The 14,762-nt window shown below is 35.9% G+C and overlaps 3 protein-coding genes across 5 annotated transcripts; 1 reads left to right on the top strand and 2 right to left on the bottom strand.

Annotated features, from left to right (window-relative positions):
* Positions 1–3,401: 3,401 nt before the first annotated feature.
* Positions 3,402–5,762, bottom strand: LOC143470502 (DNA repair protein XRCC2-like). The gene has a single exon (XM_076968673.1). The coding sequence runs from the start codon at positions 4,553–4,555 to the stop codon at positions 3,782–3,784; it is 774 nt and encodes a 257-aa protein (XP_076824788.1). The 5' UTR covers positions 4,556–5,762; the 3' UTR covers positions 3,402–3,781.
* A 330-nt stretch (positions 5,763–6,092) lies between these two features.
* LOC143470647 (MORN repeat-containing protein 3-like) lies at positions 6,093–9,208 on the top strand. Its single transcript, XM_076968903.1, has 6 exons — positions 6,093–6,402; positions 6,784–6,941; positions 7,118–7,277; positions 8,025–8,107; positions 8,515–8,616; positions 8,695–9,208. Exons 1-6 carry the CDS (start codon positions 6,258–6,260, stop codon positions 8,761–8,763), a joined length of 717 nt encoding a protein of 238 aa, XP_076825018.1. The 5' UTR covers positions 6,093–6,257; the 3' UTR covers positions 8,764–9,208.
* Positions 9,150–14,237, bottom strand: LOC143470646 (calcium release-activated calcium channel protein 1-like). 3 transcript variants are annotated; one of them, XM_076968900.1, is made up of 7 exons: positions 13,853–14,231; positions 12,192–12,322; positions 11,644–11,817; positions 11,019–11,082; positions 10,615–10,734; positions 10,280–10,444; positions 9,150–10,088 (listed from the first exon to the last, which is right to left on the bottom strand). In XM_076968900.1, the coding sequence occupies exons 1-7, from the start codon at positions 13,914–13,916 to the stop codon at positions 9,901–9,903; spliced, it is 906 nt and encodes a 301-aa protein (XP_076825015.1). In that variant the 5' UTR covers positions 13,917–14,231; the 3' UTR covers positions 9,150–9,900. The 3 variants fall into 3 exon arrangements, with proteins under 3 accessions (XP_076825015.1, XP_076825016.1, XP_076825017.1); XM_076968901.1 differs by having other exon boundaries at positions 10,280–10,441; positions 13,853–14,229; XM_076968902.1 differs by having other exon boundaries at positions 9,946–10,116; positions 13,853–14,237.
* Between the last annotated feature and the right edge of the window lie 525 nt (positions 14,238–14,762).

Here is a 14,762-nt window from a genome sequence, read left to right as displayed (position 1 = left end):
GAATGCTAGCCGCCGTAACCATTTGCAAACGTCAGTTCTGGATAACTGAATGCCACGTGCCTGGTGCCTTGAGCAAACTGGTTCTATCCGGAGCTTAGATGAGTTCAAAAGCTGTCTATGACCAAACAATTGAGTTCAAATTAAAAATGACCAACACCGGAAATAAAACGGCAAAGCATTCATCCTCGTTCCGCAAGCGTTCATTATTATCTCTCGTTTCTTAGCAATCGTTGTACGTCATCACCTTGGCTTACGTTTCATTCGCGGGCAATTGGAATTTTTTTCAAAAAAAACGCTTATTTTTTCAGAAACGTTTACATGCACTGCCTTACTGCCTTTGCTAATTCCTGTGAAGTGTGAAGTGTATGTTTGCTGAATTTTCTTGTGTTTTACACTTAAATGGTGATTCCAATACACTCAGTACTGTGTTGTGTTAAGGATTGAATTGGAAAGGATTATGACATCATAATCTCTCAATAATGGGTGATAATGACGTTAGTATCATTACCATTGATTCTTTTTAACTCCATACGTTGTACAACGCAATATAACAGTTAGCATATTGTAAAGCATAATTGTGCTGCTTAAACATATTTTTCATCTTGCTCATCCTTGTACCTTAAGAACTCTCTGATTAACTTGCATCGTAAGTTATCGTTTTCCCAAGTCATGCCCAAGCCGGCTTTAAATTTGTCGTTTTAAATAACCACTTTCAACCGCAGTTACCGGCCAAAGCACGTTACTTCTAGAATGTCGTCTAACACAGAAAAGACCGCATTAGCATTGACAAAATCTGTTCTTCGTCCATAAGCTGTTTTTTAGCTATTTGCTCGCAAGAGGTTTTCAACCTATTTAAAATTTAGGTTATTCAGTTCAAAATTCAGTCAAAAGTGAATGAGGAAAAGTGCAAGGTGTAATGATTCTAATTATATTCTCAGCGTGATAGCTATCCGTCAAAGCGTCGAGAAAAACGGGGGAAATGCAACGGATATGAAGGCAAGGCGAAAACTAAGGTATGAAGCACGACAGGAAATTGCGACTCGCCGTATGACATTTTGAGGTCGGAAATGGCAAAACTAAGTCGTTCATGCGTATTCAAACAGTTAATTGAAAATCTTCGAAATAATAGATCCGTCATTCTCGGAAACTTGTCAGTTAATGGACCGGTTAGTTTGTGTTACTACCTGCGCTTTTCGTGAACTTTGGCCGCGTTATTCGCCAGAGTAGACTAATATGGGACTTAAATATGTTGAGCATGTTCATAAGATGCGATCAAACACATAACACTTGTGTCGCTCAATATGCTTATTGTGATGATTTTGTAATGAAAAGTGGTATATGGTACCTTAACCTGTAAGGTTTACCCACTTCAATACAAAGTCTGTTTACTTGTGTATATCTTAACAGTGAACTTTGATAGACTTCAGCAATAATAACACGGGAATGACAACTGTATAATCTGATTATATTGAAGCCTCTTTGAACGAATAAATCAAGATAGAACATTGTGACAGCAACAGCATAAAGACATGTTGCGGCGTTGAACATACGACTGATAACTGATAAGTAGGGCAAGTTTTTGCAACTTTTTTTTACAGCTTCCGGCAGCTTCCTAAATACTCAGAATTTATGTAGTATGATGTTTTAAGCTGTTTGTAGGAATTTTATATTGCAACTTTTTGCAACTTTTATCAAGTATTGCGCAAAATGAAAAGGAGGGATTTAAAAAATATGCTATAAAACTATTTCTAGTATGGTTCTATTCTCTTTGCTTTGCATAACAAAGAGCTATGTGATGGATTACCTGCATCTCAATGTTATCTATGACGCAACACTTGGCTTGCAAGCTAGAAGTTCAACAACCTCAGCCAAGCACGACAGTGCCCGAACTAAATTAGAAGTGGAAGTATGACTTGGCTTTTGGCCAAACCCGCACAAACGGAAACAGGTTGTGCCTAGTCTTTCGAGGTCAATTTTTGTTGAGATAGCTTAGTTAGCTGCAGACCTAGGGGGTTTGGGGTGTGGTATTTGACTTGTTTTGGGGGGAGGGGAGGGGTGGGTTAACGCTCTGCTGTTTGGCTTTTTGCGGAAAATTATTTCCGCATTGCGTTATTTTCTTGCTGCGTACCGGCAAAAAATGTTATTTTCGGCGGTCTCGCTAGGCCGTCCGTGAAATGGTAAAGTAACAAATTTGACAGCTCTACAGGAGCTGACAGCGAAATGCTGTCATGTAGGTTTCAAACCTAAAGAACATAAAAATGTATGCATGATCGATTGTATAGCGAAGAAAGAAACGGAACAAGCAGACACCCTGCAAATCTTAAACTGTTGGGTTATACAACGTATCCTTTCGAGTATCTCATACCCTAATGCTTTTAAAAACTTGTGCATAAATGCAACTTTTTACTGCAATTTTTGTTAAAATTAAGTGCAACTTTCTCACGTTTTTAGTGCAACAAAAACTTGCCCTACTGATAAGTGATAATTCGTAATGCACGCACAGTAAAAGGGAAGCAATCGATTACGTCACGCAGTGTTATGCTTCGCTGATTCGATAGACGAGAATTCTATGTTTTACACAATTGTATATTACATTAATTGATATATTTATCACAATTTAATTGCAGTAACAATGGGATTGTTATGTTCACCCTTCTTGTTGGGACTTGTTGACTTGGGCCTTAAATTCTTCACTTTTTGGAAAACAAATTTCGATAAATAACAATATCGTGAAAATTTCGCTCCCAGCAAAAAATCCCAATTTTTTGTTTCTTATGCTTTGAAGATGGTTGGGCTATTTTTAATCAGAAAAGGAAATTTAGCAAGATCCCTATGACACAACATATGAGACAGCACCTTGTCCCTTTGTGTGAAACAGCAACTTATTATTGGTTGAAATTATCGCGTTATGCAGTGCTTGGATGCGAGGCGAATGTTTGTTGGAAAACTCACTACAGGATTTCCAAAGAAAACCGTGTCGGTTTTAAGAACTTTGACCTGAGTATTGGTGGCAAGTTCTAAGCTAGTTTTTGCCGCAGTTGACTTTGACCACCTTTCTATAATTTGCACAACAATTCTCAATTAACTGAGTTTTGCGTCATCATCGTCGTCATCAACTGAAATTTTTCTCAAATCTCGTTGCCAAATTTAGAGTCAACGCCGTTAACGAGAAAATTGCAAAGCGAAACTAACTTCAGTCGAGGCGACCATTCATATCCATAGATCGTCAAACGCCACCTTTTCTCTATTTGCTCGCAACGCTCCTAGTGGTTGTAAATGCTGTTTATGACGTCATAATGACGATGAAGGAAAACTTGCTAATCGTTGCGATATTTGTTCAACAAATGTGATCATACTGTGTATAAAGTGGAGCATGCCAAGTCTGCATTACCAGGCCTACATATCTCCCAGAATATTTTTATTTAACAGCATAACAATAATAACATCTGTAGTTGAAAAGATCATTCTTTTGTGAAATGGGAAATGGAACGTCCATCATACAGTTAATACTTCAACACAGAATATTCCACAAAATTTAAAGCAATGAAAAGGGAAGCAGCAGCTTTGTGTAGGCAACATATCCGATGCTAAATAGACAATTAGACATGTCACTTCGTAGTGTTTTTATTTGATCACAGATGAAAGTCATTGTGATAAATGTTACAGAGCATTTGTAACAAACGAAAAAGCACTTCATTTGGCTCAAACGTTATACCAGAAACCAAAAAAATAACAAATATCATATCAACTGATATCACAAGAAATTGTTATTTACAGATGTTCATGCTTTAACCAAATGAAAACCTTTTTCGTCAATAACAAATTGTTTTGTGTCCATTTTTGAAGATAAACACAAAATTTTTCTGGTCGTAACTTCTTCATGGTCGTCTTTGGTGACTACAAATCGATGCTTAACAAACTCTAACCATTGTCTACAAAGAAAAGGTTTATACGGCACCACTTCTTCCTCATCATCACGGTTTTGTCGACAATCTTTCTTCAAAAGTTGCTGAGTTGAAGCCAGGATGCACAACTTGTATCTCTCCTTTAGTGCTTGTAAAACCTGCACGATCTTCCTTAGCTTTGCTTCCTTCAAATATTGACTGTTATTTCCAGCATTTGAGTCTACCCAATGCAACGCGGATATACTGTCAAGGATAATCATTCCAACAGGAATTTTGCTGTTGGCTATCAGAGGCTCGATTGCGTGCAAAGATATCACCAACTGCTCCATATCTGCACATCTAATTAAATGAAAATTCTTCAACCAATTCTGAATGTCATTTTCGGTTCCTTGCGTTCGTTGTTCGATGATGGCGACCACTCTCAAAAGATCAAAGTGATAATCGAGGTCAAAGTAAATAACACCGCTCATGCAGCCATCGTGATCTTCGGGGAGGAGACAAGTTATCATCAGATCTTGAAGTATCGTTGACTTTCCAGTTGACTGTTCTCCGATGATTTCAACAACATCTCCATCCTGCAAGAACCCGGGTCCAGGAAAGAGCTCTCTTCCAATATTTTTAACACGCAGCGAGGTGCAAAAGATGCTCATTTTCAGTCAGCAAAACAGTCACCAGTTAAAAAGAATAACAAACATTTATAAATTTTTTTCCTTATTTTCTAAACAACAGCAAATTGAAAAAATTTAGAAAGCAAGGGATTAACAAACATCTCCAATCTCAGTGGTGATTATAATAATGTTCTGATCGTTGGCAGTGATTATAATGTACACAAATAAATGACAAAGTATAGTGTTAAATGAAAAATTGACATCCTTACAAAGTTAAAAACAAAATCAAAGAATGCATTGCGCTTTCAAGAAGATGTATGTTTTTAAGTTTAAGGTAAATTTTAAAGAGGTTAACATGGACTTAAAACAAATCTTTTAAAAATAGCTTTAAAGTTCTATTTTTCAAGTTTGTGGTTGAAGGTCTATGTTAATTACCGGCAGGTCTGGAAAAGTGCAAAATCATTTCAAAATAAAAACATTAAAGTATTGAGCATGCCTTTAATCAGGTAAGAAGTTAAAACTCAATTGAAATAAGGCTGGTTTATGTGAAAAAAAATGTATCTAATAATGGTAAACTTTTAAGGTTGGGTACAAATTTGCTGGGCTAGCTAATAGTATCAGAGCTAAACTGCTCTATGACCATAATCAGACCAAATTGATTCTCTGATTTTCGAGTAATGCTGCTAACAGACAAACTCAGATGAAAACGTTAGATCATTGGTAAAAGCTTAGATAGGAAACTATTTTTACAAAATTTACCAAATTGGTAACTTTAGTCAACAAAATAGTCAACTAACTCATAGCAGGAATATAACAAACTGGGATTTTTCTAACAAGAAAGACACACAATTTTATAGATAGAAAAATAATAAACTGTCCTATTCCAAACATAAAAAATTTTAAAACAGAGAATCTAAACCTTTCTGCTTTAGTTTGGTTATTATTGCTTATTATTCGTGATTTTATTATTCTCCTTTTATTCAATAATAATGGAATAATTTTAAAGTTCCATTTTGCTCTGCGAGAAATATAAACGAGGATTAATTTCGTTTCCGGCACATTTTATGCCTTCAAATTACTTTTGACCGTGATTGGAATTACGCTGCAGTTTGTCGTTTCTTGCTTGGATATATTCAGTTTTTTAATGTGCCACCTAGTTATATCTGTTTCTTTCGATTAAAAAATCCCATTTGAGTTAATTCCGAGCTTTCATTTTCATCACTAACCCCACGTTCACTCCATGCCCAGTTTGCTCATCTTTCTTCCTCATTTGCTCTAAAACCAAAATGAAGTTGAAATGAGAATCATATACCCGGGGAATTCCCTAAACAGATTCTTATAACCAAAATATTGGAAAGGGTTTCGTTTTGACAATTTCATTTTAAAAGTTTTTTTATTAAACACACTCACGATTATGTAAAATTTTCTCAAAAAGATTTGATTTGTTTGTGCGCGGTTTTAAAGACAAAGTAGATTTGGCAAATGTAATTTAGCAAAACTTTCTTCAAAATCAAAACTTCGCTAGGTGTCACTACAATGAAAAGAAAGTAGTTATAGCAACATCAGAAACTAAGGGAAGATATTCTTCAGAACATTTCTGGTACCTGTATGTTTAAAAGTACGGTACTGTTATTGTTTTGTTTAAGCGATAAGTTATGTGAAACCGTCGTAGCTTTAAAGTATTTTCAGTTGAAATAGAAACTGAAGTTGTGTTTTTATTACAAAAACCTGTAAAAAGCGAATAATGCCTCATTTGAAAGAACCCAAAACCACTCAGCCTCTGTGGCACTCCTGGGATTACAAAGCCCAGAAGAAGGGGCTTCGTCACACTGTTTATTCTGTGAACGGTGACGAGTACACTGGAGAGTGGTTAGATAATAAAAAGCACGGTAAGTGACTGAGATTTTGTGATTATAGGCTTAGGTAGTTGTTAGGAACTGGAGTTTTAATTAGTTTAGCTTGGTCTGATTTACTTTTCCACGTAGCCTAAAACGAGTTAATTTGTAAGTCTCTGTTGTCAGTATGAGAGCATATTGTCACATACCTTTACAACAACACTTTTGTCTGGAACCGGCAGTATAACAGGCTGCAATCATAAAGCATAGGTTAGCCTATGTTTTTAACATCTGAACACAGAAGTAAAAGAGTCGTGGAGAGCGTAGGTCGTCGCCATTATCTTGCTTTGAAATCTAACCAAAGCATGTTTCAGTTTATGAAATAAACAGAATCTTTTTTAAAATAAAAATAAAAACCCAACATTTCAAAACCAGGCAAAGGAACAAAGAAATGGAAGAGCAATGGAGGCATCTATGATGGTGACTGGAGATACGGAAAAAGGAACGGCTTCGGAACGTTAAGCTTTCCAGATGCAGGGAGCGGAAAATATAAAAAGCAGTATTCTGGTGGCTGGAAAAATGATATGAAACATGTGAGTCAGCATAAATCAATTAAGATAAGACGTAGAGTTAAGAATAAATAAGTTAAAATAAATTGTAAGATAAAGAAGAAGCAAATATTGATTTTAAAGAAGTTTTGAAAGTTTTTTGTGCTCTTAACTTCTTGCATCTCGAAATATAAATTTCAAAAATGTTTTATGCCGCTTAGGGTTATGGGACTTTCTTCTACAGCGACAACGAATATTACGAGGGTGAATGGTACGGAGATGACCGGTGTGGCTGGGGCAGGATGTATTTCGAAGATGGGTCCGTCTATGAGGGGGAGTGGGATGAGGACAGGTGCAATGGAAGAGGAATGTTCAGATTAGGTTCGTAGATACAAGAGTAAGTTTAAAATCTGTTTGTATCGTTGGACTGAGCAAAATTTTTGCACGACTGGTTTTTGAAGCTTGATTATTCCTCATTGCTTCAGTCTCGCTTCTAAGCATGACATCATACTTGCGCTGAATAAAATAGGTCATGTTTATATTTACATCACTGGATAAGTTATAGCTGAGTTTAAAATATTTTCCCTGTTAAATTATCCATCAAGAATGTGAATTGTATCATGTGTTTGATGTCTTTTAGGTTTTAAATTTCATCTTAAATGCAATAAAACTTCACTTCGTTGAATTAATCAAAATCTGAACTCACCCTTCAAATATTCAATCTTTTTTAAATTCTGACGTATGTTTGATCTTAATTTGCTTCATCTGGTTCTGGATATCTTTTTGATGAGTTTATTCCAGTGCTTATTTGCTTTATCAGACTTTCTAGCCATGCATCATCAAGCAATCTATCTGGTTTAATAAATTCCACTGTAATTAACCAAAACTTCTTCATTCTTTTTAAGTCAGATATCATTAAACTTTTTCACGAACGGCCAGATAGTAGGAGAACAGACAATCGTGGGCCAGATTGCCGCTTTGTTCAATACAAAAAGCTCATATGTGGCACTGTGAGATTTGCTAGACAAACTAATCTCATGGACTGTAGTTTGGTGACCCCTGTCTTAAATGTCCCTTCACATAGTTTTATTCATCCCAAGATAGTGATTACAGCGTGGTTGTTTGCAGCAAATGAGAATCGATATGAAGGAGAATGGAAAGGTGGGAAGAAAAATGGACGAGGGAAGTTTTTTTACCTCAATCGTGGTCAGGTGAGCAGATGTCATTCTTTCATAATAACGCTCCAATAATTGTATAAGTAGCAAGGTTAGCTCTTGATAAGATGCTATTATGTGCTCACAAATGACTCTGATCTTTCTAATCAAGTAAATTTTGTCACTACTTTGCGTTAGCAGTTAAAGTTGGTGTTAGTCAGTTGATTACTCACTTTGGTTATTGACAATATTATCATCAGTAATAAACCAAACAACTTAATTCGTTTTACAACCTTGAAAATTTGAAACGCATCCTACGGCTGACATGCCAGTTATAGTTGACTTAACCAATGGGCTTAAACAAAATGTTCAGAGTGAAATACCCAGTTTGATATCAAACGAAAAACCATATGACATAACATCACCAGCCACTTACGGTACTTTATAAGATGTCACTTGAGCAGGTTTACGAGGGGGTGTGGGTCGATGACATCCCTAAATGCGGAACGATGATTGATCTTGACAGAGACGGGGCACCCCAGCCAACAGTGTATCCGATACCTAAGGTGGGTTCCATACTGAAGTTGTATCCTTGTGCGGTTGCATATTGTCCCCACCAATGATTTTGTTAAAAATTTCTTTAGATTGATCTCAATGATCCAAAGGCAGTTCTCGAAGATTCGGAAAATCGTTTTTTGTCGAAAAACGATTGATAAATTTCACTGTGAAGGCAAAATACTGCCGGACAATTTAAAATATATTTTTATATGCGAAAGCACTGGGAGTGCTTATGTTTGTGTTTAATTCAAATCGCATCTGAAGCTGACGGGATTTGTTGAAAACAAACTGCTGTTTTCTACTTTTTTCCCTTTTAAACCCAGCTGCTGGTGGCACTGCATTCTTTCTGCAAATTTTACACTTTTCCTGTACTGGTACGGTTCTAGGATGCATTTTCAGTGGTTATACTGGTTTCCACCTTAACTCAAAGTTAAAATCTCACATTCAAACAGTGTTGCTTGTTAAAAGGGTAGTTGGATTAGTAGAAGAAATAGTAGAATGGGGAACCATTACCAGTCTATCTTACAAATCAACAAACATGACCAGTTGACCACAATAACTTTGTTAAACTTTAGTCGCGAAATAAAAAGCCAAAGCAGACACAGTTTGCACTTTTTAAACAAATTCCAATGAGACTAGTCAGTAACAGACATCTGAAGTTAAAACATAAACACATTATAATTGCACTTACGCCACACACACCCTATAACGTAGAAATCTCACGAAAGTTCTACATCTGCGAGCCAACACTGTTTGCAACATTTTCAGCTCACCTTAATACAGAAAGATTTCATGATGGGATATGTAACACGGGAATGCGACAAAAATGTCAAACCTTTCGAAACATCTTTAAGACAAGATTTATGTGGAAAGAACAAAATACAAAGTGAACAACAGCGAAGACCACAACCAAGAAAGCAATGCACAGCCGTTAAAACATCAGCTACATAATGTAAGCAGAGCAGCAGAACTATAAGACTGGCGACCTCATACAAAAATATTTGTGTTCCTACGCTCATATAGATGAGTATGGTGAAAGAAACCAATACAGTGGTAGATCACAACCAGAAGGAATGCACGAATCAATTTCTTATTGCGTCAAAGATAGAAGTATATACTTAGATAGAATAAATTTCTGAGAAAGCCAAAATGGTATGAAAATACTTGTGTGTAGTTTTATAATTCACTTGTGAAGAAATGATTTCAAGGAATTTTGTTGTAAAAACAAGTTCGGTATTTCGGAACCGGCACCAAAACAGTCTTTTAACCGCAAAACTCATCAACTACTAACATCAAAGTGGGTCAATAGATAATTGTCCACTGTAACTTGATTCCCGACTTGGTGCCGTCACTTCCAGCGAAGGCCGCACCAGGCCAGCGGCAGGTTGGCTTTGCACAGAAGCGCCAGAGGTCACTCTGCTGAGTGGCACATGGTAGGAGCCATCACCAAATGCTGTATTTGGGTGAAGATGTTCAAGGTCTGGTGAAAATGTTAAGATGTTCAAGGTCTGGTGAAAATATTTATAAGATTCAACCAAAAAATGTGATAAACTTTAGATATTTCATCATTACTCAAACTTGTATTTAAGCTCGTGAATCGTAGTCACAAACACACTGCGGCTTAAGAGGCAAATTGAAAAAAAAACTGGAAACGCAGATATGTCAACTAACCTCCAGTTTTCGCAATCGCCTCCAACTCAGTAAAATCTTTCTCATATATTGTGTACTTATGCTCAGCTAAGGTCCTGTAAAAATGACAGGCAAACGCAGCAAAGAGTAGTACGATGGGGATGAGTAGTGCTGTCGCAACCCAGGCTGGGACGGGCTGGTATACTGCTTTTAAAAAATAAGTTTTTAAAAAATTTCTTCAAAATGTGAATTGTTAATGAAAAGTACTATTAGCAATAAAATCTAATAATGATAAACTACTCATATAACAATATGTGCATAAACCAAGCAAATTTCTGCCAAATTTGAATCAAGAAATAAATTTTAATTCAGCATACCTGGTGTGGGAGTTGTGGTAACATTGTTGCACGAGGGGCATTTTTTACTGGGGGTGAGGGTGATGAATTTTAACCAAATAAGCAACGCTATTTCAATCAAAAACAAAACCAGACCCAAACCTGCAAAAGTTAAGACATATACAGCATTGGTTAAACATAACAAGCTATCTTGGCATTATTAAATAAATAGTGATATGCAGTATATATATGATAAAGCTGCGGTATTTCTACATGGACATAACAATCGTGGTGATGATAGACAAGTTGTGCACAGTGACGTGCCGGCAACAACCACCTCAGCGAACTGCAAACCGACAGCACATTAAATGCTAACATCCTTGTACTAAATAGGATTAAAATGTATGCTCCATGTTTTGATGTTTGGAAGATAATTACAAACCAACCTGTTGATAAGATCCACGCCACTTCTATGTAAGTTCTCATTTTGTGATGGGGAGATTGAATGATCTGTCAGAACAATGCACTATTATATACTTTTGTCCTTAATCCTTTTATGCCTTGTGTTGGGATAGGCCCAGCTGTATGGGGTATGATATACACGCAATCTGCTGGTCAGCGAATTAACACAGCATGGTAAAGTGTCTATTTATAAGGTTGACATTTTCCTGTCAGTTGATCATTTTTGTGACATTTTCTTTGTGAATTACATCTGAGGTAGCCTTTTAATTAAAGGGAACGGAGTTAATCAAATGACAATTGCATTAACAAAGAAAATCTTGCACCAACCAAATGAATATTGCGATTTATATGATTAATTAAACGATTAAAGTTAAGACAAAAAGTAAAAATTGAGATTATTGTTTATATGAAAAGTGTGAAAGTAATTTTATGGAATAAACTGTAAAAATCTAAAATGCAAAAACTGAATCTTCTTAGACTAAAATTTTAGCGTATTAGGTCCAATGTCACTAAAATTATTTCCCGCTTTAAAAATTCAAGCGAAGAGTTTTCAGTGAAATACAACAATTTTCAAAGCAACAGAATCATTACAATCCCTTCTGTACTCACTGCTTTCACGTTATGAATATTTGACACGGCTTCGATATTTGGTAGCATACAAGTCGCGATCATCAATGCAAAAAGATGAACCGCCACCAAGCATGTGGTGACGGCAGAGAACATAACGAGAAGTATTGTATCGTATTGCACTTCACGATCCAACTGGACCTCCACCATTGCCACCTGGCGATTAAGTCAACATATTTATGACGTCATAATTGTAGTGTTATATGTGTATGGAGTTGTGTGCACGTTCTTTATTGACAATAATAACTTTTTAGACCAACTAACAATTCACAACAAATTTAAAATATTACAACTCTGTTACAGAGCGCACATTGCTATTATATAATACCAAGTAATGTTGTTGCCCTTTATAACAACAAATTTAAAACATTTCATCGCTACTACAGGTGCATGACAACCGCAAATATCACAATCCGGCCGAGGAAATAAAAGGAGACGACTGTGAAGTACGGCATAATTATAAACCTGCTGGAGACACAAACAACAAAACTTCACACAATGTAGATGTAGCAATCATATTCACGACGTACCATTGCAAACCCAGCTATGAGCGCTGATGTTCTGCTCACCGCTTTTAACTTCGCTCTACTGAGGTATAGCTGGCGCCATTGTGTGGTCATTTTGCTTCGATCGCGACCGGCCCAGCCACTGTACGAACTTCCTGGTTAGTATTAGACGCAGTTAATCACGTTAAATTATAAGACGTCACTTTTATGCTGATGTGAAAAAATATAGTTGTTATCTGGGCTGATATTGTACACGGCTGTTCAGTCATTAAGCAGTTGCGAAACAGAACAATGACAGAGAAAGTTCAATGACCTAAGGCTGAGAAAGACCGGTACCATTGATTAGTAACTCTAGTCATGCAAAATAAGAAGTTCATAAGTGTGTAACTTTAATTGGTGCGGTGTCATTGTTATGACAACCACAATTCCCATGCAAGATACAATCACTGTCAGTGATGCACATGATAGTTTGACCAGGACAAAGCTGGTAAGCGAAAAACACAAACCATAGAAAAGTTGATTTGAGGATGTGAAAAGTGAATGTGGTCAATAGAACACCGAAATGAAACATGCTAACATATTATGACAAAAACTAGATACAAATAGATATTAGATGCCTCTTACAGCAACAGTCATAACGGCTTGACTAACAGCAGCCTAACTTATCAATCACAGGAACTAGAAATTCTATGTTTAAAAAACGGTTATATTATATAATATATCATACATTATATAATTATCAAATTAAGATCTAATCCTAATGAGATTATTGACTTTCTGATAATGTTTACAAAGCAAAAAAAAAACATGAAAAATAACATTGAAAAAACTATTTTATAGAAATGACTTTAGCCAAGGTCAATAACCACATAAATGTTGATAATATTCGTATGAGCGTAATACAAGAAACGTACAATAAAATTATGTTAAAATAAATAAGATGTGCAAACTCAACTCATGCGCATTCAGTGCAAATTTACACTTAATTGCATTAAGTCCCAAGTCGGTTATGCAGTTAAAAGACCTGGCAATGTCGCCTAATTTTCGTCAAGTCTAAGTCAAAGTTATTATAAGTTAGTCATATTATTTGGTTTACCATGGTTAATAAAGCACTAAGCATTATTCACTATCCTACCAGTCATACACCATTTATATTTATACGCAATTTGAGTTGAGTGCAATTTCATTACCATTTATAGTAAACAAGCAATTGAATTTGTAAATATCGTTTTAGCTATTTCTATATTGATATTAATCTCTGTGCCATTCCACTCAATACAAGTCATATGATTAGTAGCAGTACTTGCAGTTGTACGTATAAAATACATGCAGAGTTGAAGCTAGAACGTCATGCAACATCGATTGATACATAAAAGCATACGACGTGCCTGAAACAAGCTAAGAAGACAAATTGTCCAGCACCAGAAAGTTTGACAGTTTACAGAAATTTGATTTGAAATCAATAAATGATATATATATGATAGACGATATATATGATAGACAAACATGCGGTATGAACGTTTGGTTAACATTACACAAGTTACAAAATCAAAAATTATGTGTCAATACTGTCATCGTTACAGCTGAATAAAATCGCATACACAATAAATTAAAACAAAGATACAATCACTAGGCGGTCACATGACAATGTATGCACTGGCAAAGACACACCCACAAATCCGCACCTCTTGATGAAAAGCTGAAATTGGGTTGATCGTCGTTTGGTCTTGCGTTAAGTGTATTTTCCATTCCTTTAATCGACGTCAATATACTACACGTTAAGTATGTGTTGGTATAAAATTTCTGATGCAAGTCTACAAATTAAGATTTGAAACTTATAGAAATGTTAAAAGTTGCTGAAAAAACTTTGACCTATATCCCACTTGGCTATGGGTCCATGAGAATTCAACCCAGTTCAACCAACATTGAACTGTCAAGGGTTAAATTGAACACCCATTATTCCGCAACTAATAAAACCAAATCTTTCATCAATAAACCGCAGTTCTACTGAGTTATCAACAATTGTAGATAAATGGAGCTGCACCATAACTCTTGCACAACGCTCCATCAATGCGTGAAATCTGCTAAATTAAGGCGCATTTCAAAAACTTTGAGAAAAATATGCCTGTCAAGGTTACAGACATAATTTACTGCAAATGTGGAATGAACTTAATCAACAATTTAACAAAAACAAAACGAGATGAATGCAATGACCATTTGCACCAACAATATATAGGTCTGAAACGCACTGGATCTGATGGCAATGATTTATCATTGTCTTTGGAACAAAACACTTTACACCTAAATCAAGATATTTTGCTTTCCTATAAAATACCTCCTTTGAAAGTATGGAACATCCACTTCGTAATAAATGTAGTATTGCCATTAATCTTATAATGGACTATTAATGTGACAGGCTGCAGAAAACTTGTCTGTACAAGTTCATAATTTGATACCATTACTCTAGCAGAGTATCAATTTATAAAGTGTTCAGTGTATAATGGTCTAAATGGCAGCAGCGATGATTTATGGGGTCTAGGCCTAGAGTAGAAGTGGACCAGGGGATGCATATTATATACTAGCCTAGATCCAAGT

The sequence above is a fragment of the Clavelina lepadiformis genome, chromosome 9 (assembly GCF_947623445.1).
Source record: "Clavelina lepadiformis chromosome 9, kaClaLepa1.1, whole genome shotgun sequence".
Taxonomy (NCBI): Eukaryota; Metazoa; Chordata; class Ascidiacea; order Aplousobranchia; family Clavelinidae; genus Clavelina; species Clavelina lepadiformis.
Note: the sequence above shows the minus strand (reverse complement) of the source record. Positions and strands in the feature narration are given on the sequence as shown.

Bases quoted from the DNA above. Each gene is read 5' to 3' on its own strand.
- LOC143470502 (XM_076968673.1), bottom strand. From the start codon at position 4,555: ATGAGCATCTTTTGCACCTCGCTGCGTGTTAAAAATATTGGAAGAGAG.
- LOC143470647 (XM_076968903.1), top strand. From the start codon at position 6,258: ATGCCTCATTTGAAAGAACCCAAAACCACTCAGCCTCTGTGGCACTCC. The intron at 7,278-8,024 runs GTTCGTAGATAC...GGTTGTTTGCAG, and splicing joins AAGAGGAATGTTCAGATTAG to CAAATGAGAATCGATATGAA. The intron at 8,617-8,694 runs GTGGGTTCCATA...AAATTTCTTTAG, and splicing joins CAGTGTATCCGATACCTAAG to ATTGATCTCAATGATCCAAA.
- LOC143470646 (XM_076968900.1), bottom strand. From the start codon at position 13,916: ATGGAAAATACACTTAACGCAAGACCAAACGACGATCAACCCAATTTC. The intron at 10,735-11,018 runs GTTGGTTTGTAA...TAACTTTTGCAG, and splicing joins GGCGTGGATCTTATCAACAG to GTTTGGGTCTGGTTTTGTTT. The intron at 10,089-10,279 runs GTTAGTTGACAT...CATTTTCACCAG, and splicing joins GGCGATTGCGAAAACTGGAG to ACCTTGAACATCTTCACCCA.